The sequence below is a fragment of the Phaethon aethereus genome (assembly GCF_964289735.1).
Source record: "Phaethon aethereus genome assembly, chromosome: 23".
Classification (NCBI taxonomy): domain Eukaryota; kingdom Metazoa; phylum Chordata; class Aves; order Phaethontiformes; family Phaethontidae; genus Phaethon; species Phaethon aethereus.
In genome coordinates this window covers 3,318,133-3,327,115 of record NC_138599.1, presented here as the reverse complement: position 1 = coordinate 3,327,115, position 8,983 = coordinate 3,318,133, and the positions used below count along the sequence as shown (strand labels likewise).

The 8,983-nt window shown below is 49.1% G+C and overlaps 1 protein-coding gene across 1 annotated transcript in view; it reads right to left on the bottom strand.

Annotated features, from left to right (window-relative positions):
- Positions 1–1,350: 1,350 nt before the first annotated feature.
- Positions 1,351–8,983, bottom strand: part of GRIK4 (glutamate ionotropic receptor kainate type subunit 4) — a gene marked incomplete at its 3' end in the record, with an annotated part of 135,741 nt that continues 128,108 nt past the window's right edge. Inside the window, exons 16-19 of the mRNA XM_082009903.1 lie at positions 6,770–6,995; positions 5,194–5,322; positions 2,257–2,375; positions 1,351–1,716 (exon numbers count right to left, since the gene is read on the bottom strand). Coding sequence (XP_081866029.1) covers positions 1,351–1,716; positions 2,257–2,375; positions 5,194–5,322; positions 6,770–6,995 — 840 coding nt within the window. The remainder of the gene's footprint in view (positions 1,717–2,256; positions 2,376–5,193; positions 5,323–6,769; positions 6,996–8,983) is intronic.

The following is an 8,983-nucleotide window of genomic DNA, read 5'->3' as shown; positions in this document are numbered from 1 at the left end:
CAATTCAAGAACAGGATGTACCTTCGCTCGAGGCTTTATCTCCCCTGCCCCTCTCCATTGTCGTCTCTTTCCTTTTACAATCAGAAATTGCATAGAATTTGTTTTTCAATCAGAAAATTAAACTCGTCAATGTTAAAACCCACGTCTGTAGAAAGCAGAGGGTGAGCTGTGCTGTTGCTAGGGAAGTCAGTGCTTTCTTCACACCAAATCCCAGGCTAAGGGTTTTCCCAAATGCTGCACGGCATCATGACTGCTAGACGTGGGCTGTAAGTCACCCTCGAAGCTGAGGGTGCTCTGTGGGTCATAGACAAGGGGAGCTCACGAGCCTGGGGCAGAGCTCGGAGTCACTTGTTGGGGAGCGTGCAGAGCACGGGCCATGGACACTTTGGGGAGCGACAGTGGGCAGCAAATACCACCTCCCAGCCTTCCCCCGCGCTCCCCGCTCTCACCTGCTCCTACCTCACCTTCCTCAAAAGGCTCCCCCACCAGCACCCCAAAAACAGAAAAGAAGAAAAGCAAAAGATAACCCCAAAACTAAACAGAAGGAACAGAACCCCTGAAATTCCAGGCGTTTCAAGGCCTCTTTGAGTTCACTGTGTTCGTTGGTTGGTTTTTGGCATTGTAATATATATATGTATGTATATATATATACTTTTTAATATATATATATGTCCTTTAACAATTCCTCAAATGGACCTTTCAGCAAATACTGCTTCTCACAGGGACCGTGTCCCATCCCTCCCTCCCTTCGTCCCTCAGTCCACCTGCCACACTCTGAAAAGGAAGGAGAGGTCAGCACCTGGAACCTGGTGCCTTGGAGACTACGTCCTGACATATCCAAAATAAACCAAAACAAAATAATGACTCCTCCCTTCCCATCCCTTATCCACATCAAATAAAAAGACCCTCCCCCCGCCCTTTGAGAACACCCCCCTGTAAGCCTACGTGATGGGGAGATGGCACCAGCGTCCTTTCTTCTAGCCTGGGGTGGAGAAGTTCCAAGAACCACTCTTGCCCCTGGGTGGGCGATATCTGCTCCGCCAGTTACCCACCACGTGCCTCCTTCCCGCCTCAGGGCCGCACGTGGCACGGAGACAACTGCTGGAGACAGGCCAGCCGGAGGAGCTCGATCCTGCTGCGTCAGGCTTCGGCGAGACACGCGTCCTCTCGGACGCTGAAACCAAAGCCGTCCCTCTGGCCAGGCCTGCGCGTCAGCCCCAAGGTCCGCCTTGCTCGGGAGAAGCTGGGTAACTGCTTTTAATTTAAAAACAAGTTGACATTGTACAAGTCCATGTTCTGTAAAATGGAACAGGACCCTCTCGGCCCACCCCAACGCCCCCCGCCCCAGCGTTACTCGGGCTCGCTGCTGTTGGTCGTCTTCTCCCACTCCAAGCTCTCTTCGCTCTGCGCAGGCGAGCCCGCAGACGGCCGCGCCCGGAGGCCCTGAAACCTGCGGCACTCGGGGCACACACGGATGTGCGTGCACCCTCGGGCAACCAGCGCGGCTTCTTGTGCCAGTCTTTGTGCCAGGGGATCTGGCTCGCCCCCGCTGCACAGCTTCCCGTTGCTGAGCGTGGTTGTGCTGCGGGCTCGGCGTTCCTCTGGGATAACGGGGCGAGTCCGTATCATTCCCCCTCGCCTTCGACGAGGGTGGAAACTGTCCTTGCAGAGAATGATGTTGCGCAGCTCTGTCACCATTTCTTGGCACACTGACACCTGTAAGGCAGACCCGAGACATACTGCTCACCTAAGTAAGCTGCAACCCCAGCAGAGCTGCGTCTGCTCTGGATTCTGATGCCAAAGTGTTACAGACTCAGTCTTTAATCTGGGTACTGGATTTTGACACCAATGCTCGGATATTCATGCTTGATTGAGCCCAGCAGATTCCACCTCTTGTCAGAGACCCTCCTGTATTCTGGATCCCCAAATCAACATGAGACCCAAACCTATGGCAGGTAGAAAGCCTCAGATGATCCTGTCTCCAAGGAAAGGCACCCAGACATTGTACACATCCTTGATCCCTTCAAAAGCCCTTGGAGCATCCCTACAGCCTCGATCTTAGTAGGCATGAATGAGAAGCTCATGCATTTTAGACCCTGCCCAATGCACCTAGGCTTCTCGTGCTTTTGAGGTCTCATTACTAGGAACGGTCATCTCAGCTTGGGTGCATTACTTGCTCCAGAGCACTGCACTGCAGAGCACTCCGCAGATAGCAATAAACACACACTACACCCTCAGGACACTTTCAGGTCCTACCTCTGACTGTTCAGAGTGCCGAAGGCTCCACAAGAATTCCAGCATTGCCATAAAAATTGCTACGATTAAGCCACAGATGAGAACCACGAAGATTCCACCAATATTCTCCATTCCCAGGCCTAAAATAAAGCAGAAGAGACAATGCTGTGGAGAGGCAGACACAACATAAATTGCAAGCATCACTGTACAGAAATCCCAATTCTTTGCTGTTTAGTTGGCATTGCATATACCCAGCCAGGGACCAAAACCACACAGCCAGCGCTACCCTATTGATAGCTAACCGCATGACTCAGATGGCAAACTGAATGACTTGCCATAACTGCACGATCGAAAACACGTTCTCAGAAATGATGATTTTGCAGATAAACAACAAGTACATTGGAGGGAAGTACAAAGCAATTTGTGAACAAACTGAAAACAGGGGAAAAAAATGAGAGATCAATCGGGCACATTAATCCCTGCAAATTATTCACCCAGCTCTATTTGCTTTGAACTTCGCAAAGGCAGATGAGCAATGTTGTTAAAGAAGCAGAGATGAAGGCGGCATGAAAGGGCTTTAAAGGAAGCTGGCACCAAGAAAAGCTCCTTTGATTGCATTACAAAGCACTGGTGAAAAATGATTACAGCTGCTTGTATTGCAGTAGCAAGGAAAGGTACCAAACAAGACCAGGACCCAACACTGTCTGACACTATATGGTGACTGAGTGGGGTCCCTACCACCTAGGCGTACCTGGTTACGGGTTGGGTGCTCTCTGCCCAGCACCCTCTGGCTCATGAGCAGAAACCAGCCTGTTCCACGGGACAGCTCATCTCACCTCCCTTGGACATACTGATTACAACGGGATGACTGCCATCCCTGCTAATCGTAGGAGCCATTCAGCCACCCCAGGCCAAATGACACACATGTGAACAGCTTCGCTTTGGGGAGGGACTAAATCCCATGCACAGCAGCTGCCAGCCCTATCCTACACAATTTGCACTCCAGAAAGCTCACCAGTCGGAAGGAAAATCCACCCCTCAAGAACCTGGCCTGAGCTTTCCATGTGCCAAGGCTGTCCCCTCGCTTCCCACTGCAACCCCTGTCCCCAAATCCGCAGCCTTTGCTTCCACCTGGCCCTGCAGAACAGGACCCTGAGAGGAGCCAGGGAGCAGCACCGGCCTCGGCACATGCTGTCCGAAAAATGGCTCTTCTCTCCTGTGCTTGTTGGTTTTGGGTCTCAAGTGGACTGGGACCCTGATTGGATTGATTACTAAAAAGCATGTGGTGCTTTGCACTGAGGTGACTGTATGAGGCCATTACTCAACAAGAACATCTATAAAAATCTTCCTCTCCTCTCTGTAACATTAAATCAAAGTGTATGAACAAATGATTTATTGACTTAATCTCTTTGTGGCTTTTAGACACAAAATCTCACCAAAATCCTTGTAAATCGCTGACCTGTTTTGTTCTAAAAGTTAGGAGGTCACATTTCTCCCTTCTCCTCCATCATTCTTTTGGCATTGCCTCCAGAGCAATCTAGCAACTCTGTAAACCAGCCCTTTGCAGAGAAATGTTTCCACTAAGACAGCAATTGCAGGGCAGAAAACACAGCCCATAATCACCGTTTAAACCTAAGATAAAGGCAATCCTCTCCTCCCAGCAGCTCTCAGATTCGAATTTAGGGCCAGTAACAGTCTCTCTACATCCTTCTGCCATTGGTGGAATGGGTGCCTGAGGTGGCACCCATTGCCAAGCTCACCTGAGAGGTATTTCCTTCCCCCATATACACATACCAGCAGGCTACAGCCTTCCTCATTTCCTAGACTGAGAAAGGGAACCATGACTGAGAGCACGAAAGAGCAGAAAAACTTGTCCAGGATCACAGAGCACGCTGGCTAGTGTCGGAAACAGCCAGGAGCCTGCTTCCCAGCTGCCCCCTTCCCAAGCCATCTCAAAACAACCCACAGACTAGAATCCACTTCAGAGTTGCCTTCTGCACAGTCCATGGAGGAAAAGACTCCCACGTGCCTGCTCACCTTCAGAAGTAACTTCTTTGATAGCTTATCGCCTTGCCCTGAGGCCTGATGTCTTACACTGGGCCAGCATCTTCTGTCTCGAGACTAACAGCCGGGGCTGCCTGCAGTGCAGCACTGCCCGACAGGGAGCACCAGCCCACGGTCCCCACAGAGCCTCATCCAGTCTAGCTCACAAACTGCACGGACGCACACACCTACACCTGCTGCAATGTCAAGAAAACAAAAGAGCTACCATGGACCCAGCACGGCTCAGAAAAGTCAGAAGACTGTCCTTTCAACTGGGGGACCTGCTGGCCTCCCAGAAAACACTTGCTGAGGAAAAGGTGACTGCCAAAACTAAAAAATGCAGCAACTGAGTTAAGCTGGCAACTGCTTTCATGCTGGGACATCAGCCTAATGTGGTAGCTTTTATGGCAATTTGCATAGCATTACATAGAAAAATTTGCTCCTCAGTTTACAGATGTACTAATAAAGTCCTTGTGTCCCTTTCCCCCGGCTGTTTAAAAGGCGCTTTTCACTTGGAGCCATTAACAAGCGGGCCTGTGGTGGAGATCCATCTCCCTTGAAGGAACCCAGGATTTTGGTCTGATCCCTTTAGCCATCCATTTTCCCATGTAATGCTGCAGACATTCATTAGAAGCTAATTTACCCTCCATATGCCTCCGATATTTGTCATTTGGTTGTTCCTGCTATCTTTGCCCCAGGCAAAAACACACAGCATGAGGCACAACAGAGCTGTTTGGCTTTCTCCTTGAATTGTGAAGGAAGGCATCTCAGGTCAGAAGGAGGGGAAAAAGTAATTCTCAGGCAGAAACCCTGGCAGCACTCAGGTGCAGATGGACTTTCATCCTTGTGCTGCTGGCAAGGGTGCTTCTGCTGCCTGGTCCCTTCAGCATGCTACCGGAGAGTGGCGTGGCTTACCTTTGGCTCTGTGGTCCTCCTCTTTGGGGCACTTGCCTCCTTCCCACCACTTCCGCTTCAGGATTTCCAGGCGGTTGTTCTCTTGCAACTGGAGAATGGCCAGGTCAAACTCGTCACGAAACACAGAGCCTGCAACACCAAAAGGTACGTGGTAAGGCACTGCCTCAACCAGCCTTCCTCCCCGCCACGATGCCCTGCCAGTGTGCCCAGCTACAAAAACTCATCTGTGAATGGTTTGGAAGGGACTCCAGTCCATGTAAGCCCTTGAAACATGCAGCCTCCCTGCTGGGACCATCACCTGGTTAATGTAATTTGCAGGCGGTAATTTCGCCTGCCCACCAAGACCCACACAGGGCACTTAAAGAGTCACATTACAAGAGGGAGCTTTGGCTTCTGGGGCAGGGACTGAACAGGCAGTTCAGTATCACACCACTGCTCCTCCAAACCACTGAGATCCCTCTCCTGTCATTCAGCCTCCAACTTCAACCTTGCTCTAACGCTCCTTCCCTCAAACTGGTGTGGCTGTAACAGCAGCAGCAAGTTCAACCTACACACAAGCCCAAATGTTCACGCTAAAGGATGCTCGCTCCTATGCTTGCTCTTGTGCTCAGTACCGAGCTCTACTGCAGTCTTCATGTCGTCTGCAACCAGAGATCCAGAAGACGGGCCGTGGGAAAGACCACAGTTCTCCTGGTAACTCTGCACTATTGTCCCCGCAAGCAGCTTTCTGCTCTTCTTAGAACCTGCTACAGTTTCACTGTTTAACAAGACAATGTCAGAACAAATTTAGTCCTGAAAGTAAGGATTTGTACTCACGATCAGGTTACTGTGACTTTACAAGCTTACGCATGTTAGCTAAACTATAGAGACTGTGTGACAGTTCTTATGTAATTCAGCTGAACTTTGTATTGCTAAGTGCAGTGCTTAAAGGTCAGAAACAAGGCTTCCCAAGTCTGTGAGACTGGCCGAAAGATCAGCCGATTGCTTGGAATAACAACTACTACATCCTTTTTCTGTGCTGCCCTGGGAGATGATGTTCTCTTGTTAGCTCTCGTATTTGAAAGACAAAAACCCTGCATTTGTTAAACCTGATTATTAGCCGAGATAGTCATTGAATAGCCCAGTTCTCTGTCCTGGAGTTTTAAGAGCCACCAGCTGTTAAGAAACTCGTGCTAAAAACTACAAGAGTTGCAACAGCATTACTTTTACAGCACTTCCAAGAGAAAATAAGGATCACAAAACAATTCAAAAACACTGGTTCAAAAGGGAAACAGTCAGCAAAGAGCAGAAAATACGCAGAAAAGAAGCAGCAATTTTGAAACATCTTTTACATTAATTACTTAAAGAGCCGCAGTCGTGTGTCACATGGCTCTGGACCAGAGCAGGGTCTCGTACATCTGGCTCTGAGCGTGCACCTTGGGCAGCTGCAATGCATTTGATTTTCCTCCCGAGATAAAAAACGACCCTGGGCAGAGCTGTGAAACGTGACATTGGCTTTAGAGCCGGTTCAGCCTTTCAAATGCTCCGGTCCTCTGTCGACAGCTGAGAAGGACTAGAATTTTTCTTCACTGCCTACCGACGGGCATGCCAATCCCGTAGCCCTTGGTGTCCAGAAGGCCCCCGACCTGCGTGAGGTTGCAATTGCGCTGACGATAATACTCGTTCATGGTGGATTCCAGCAGGAAGGCGTAATTGGAGTTCAGCACACGTGCAATCCCTTCCTCCGTGCTCTTCACAAAGACGCTTGGCTGCTTGGAGTACATGTAGTTCCACATCCGCTGGTACGTCTGGTAGCGGGAGTTCTGCAGGAGAAAGGAGGCAAGTGCAGCTCGGGTAGGAGCATCTTGCTGTAACATAAACCCCAAATTAGATGCCACTATGAAAAGGCCACAATGGGGAAGGGAGTCAAAGCAGCTTTGGTGACAGATTCAAAAAGGAATTAGATGCCTAACCCTCATTTATTTCAATGAGATTTAGAGGCCCAACTATCTTGGTGGATTTGAGACTTTGTTGGCAAAGCTGGGCATGAAATGCATACCTAATTCCAATAGGTTCCAGCAAAGCTCTTTGCATAAATTCAATTTTAGAAAAATACATAGTTTCTGTAACAGTATATCAAAACCACACACAAAAACCCAGAAGAAATAGCTAGTGTTTGGCTGATCTAAACCACTGAATGCTCCCTGTAGAGCTCACACCCTATCATCTGTCACTGTAACCTCGTGCTTAACAGCCCACCAACATCAGAGCCGAACACCATCACCCTGAGAAGGGCACTGAGGGCAATACCAAAGCTCTTTGGCGTTTGTTGCTTCCTGAATCCAGATTTTGGTTCACTCCCTTGTGAGGCAAATCAAAGTACCTGCTTAAGAGAACTGGAGTCTTTTCACTGACTACAGTAAACTAAAGCTCAGCCAGCCCCAAATCCTGAGACTTTGCTGGTGGTTGAACCCGATGAACCCGGTTGAACCCAAAGCTGACTGTGGTTTATCTATCTTGCCTGTGCTGAGCAAAGAGTGAAACCTCCTCGCGCAAAGACTGAAGATAAACACAGTCTAATCCACATTAGGAGTTTCATGAATTTGCCCTTTTCCCCTCACACTTGCATTTCTGCAGCACACGGAATCCTTTATACCACCTCCCCGCCTGGCCAAGGCAGCAGGTACGTGACGCGCTGCCAGGCACCCCTGCCATCGCACTTCCAAGGGCTCGTTTTCTGTGGCTGGCGAGCCTCAGGGAGTCTGCTGCTGACCTAGTTACTGTCCTCATCTGTCCAGCTCTGTCCTCTGGGTGCAGTCGTTTGGGCAAGGGACAGTTGAATAGGGTGTGTGTTTGTTCCCGATTTGCTGCACTTTTAAACCTTAATCCAGTGTGTTAGTGTCAGGGGAAACGGCTGTCAGGACAGGTTACAAGGCAAGGTGCTTCAGCAGTGGACATCGGTCTCATGCAACCAGGAACTAAGGGGTGGTGAAGACAACCTCAGCCATGCCTGCTTAATCCATCTCTGTATTTGACCCACCATCGTTACACCAGAGGCAAATGGATCCCAACATAGTTTAAAGCGTTGCAAGAACATCTTTTGCTAATTTCTTTTCTGATACCAGCGACTCCAGCACCTGCCGGGCAGCGCAGAGGCACAGCCAGGATTTTAAACTTGCAAGCCTTCCTGAAAAGAATTAAGCAAGTGCCTCATATACAGCCACCTTAGTCACTTGGGCTCTGTTCAGATAATTTTTAGATGTAACATTCCACTTAAAAGTAGCTTTTTACCAAACCCCTGAAGTTGGTAAAAAGTTGGGCTGAAAAGCTCAGGCTCACTCGAGAGATTTCTCAGGCTTCCCAGTGCAGTTCAGTCTCAGAGGGAGGAAAAAGTGAGAAAAGCTTTCTCTCCTTTCGGAATTTCCAGAAGTAATAAATAAATAATCCTCAAGCAGTTCTTTGTGCCTTCAGAGCACTGCAGAAAAGATTCACTTATTTATTTCCCTTCTGAATAGAGCAGGGAAGATAAAAATTAAATTGGGCTAAATGGCACGCATAAGTTTGCATACACTTGACTGACTCGTTTTCAGTGCCACTGACCACATAGAGACTCCAGCACTTTGACATACACTAGCCTACCTGAGGCTTGCAAATGTTTCTTTGCTTACCCAACCTGAGACTCTCGTGTAAAAGCTAAGATCACAGCAAAACCACACAGAGATCCATGGAAATCTGACTGCAAATGCTCATCTGCTGAGACCATATCACATCATCACTGTCACACAGGGATGCATACTACTTTCCCACCCAC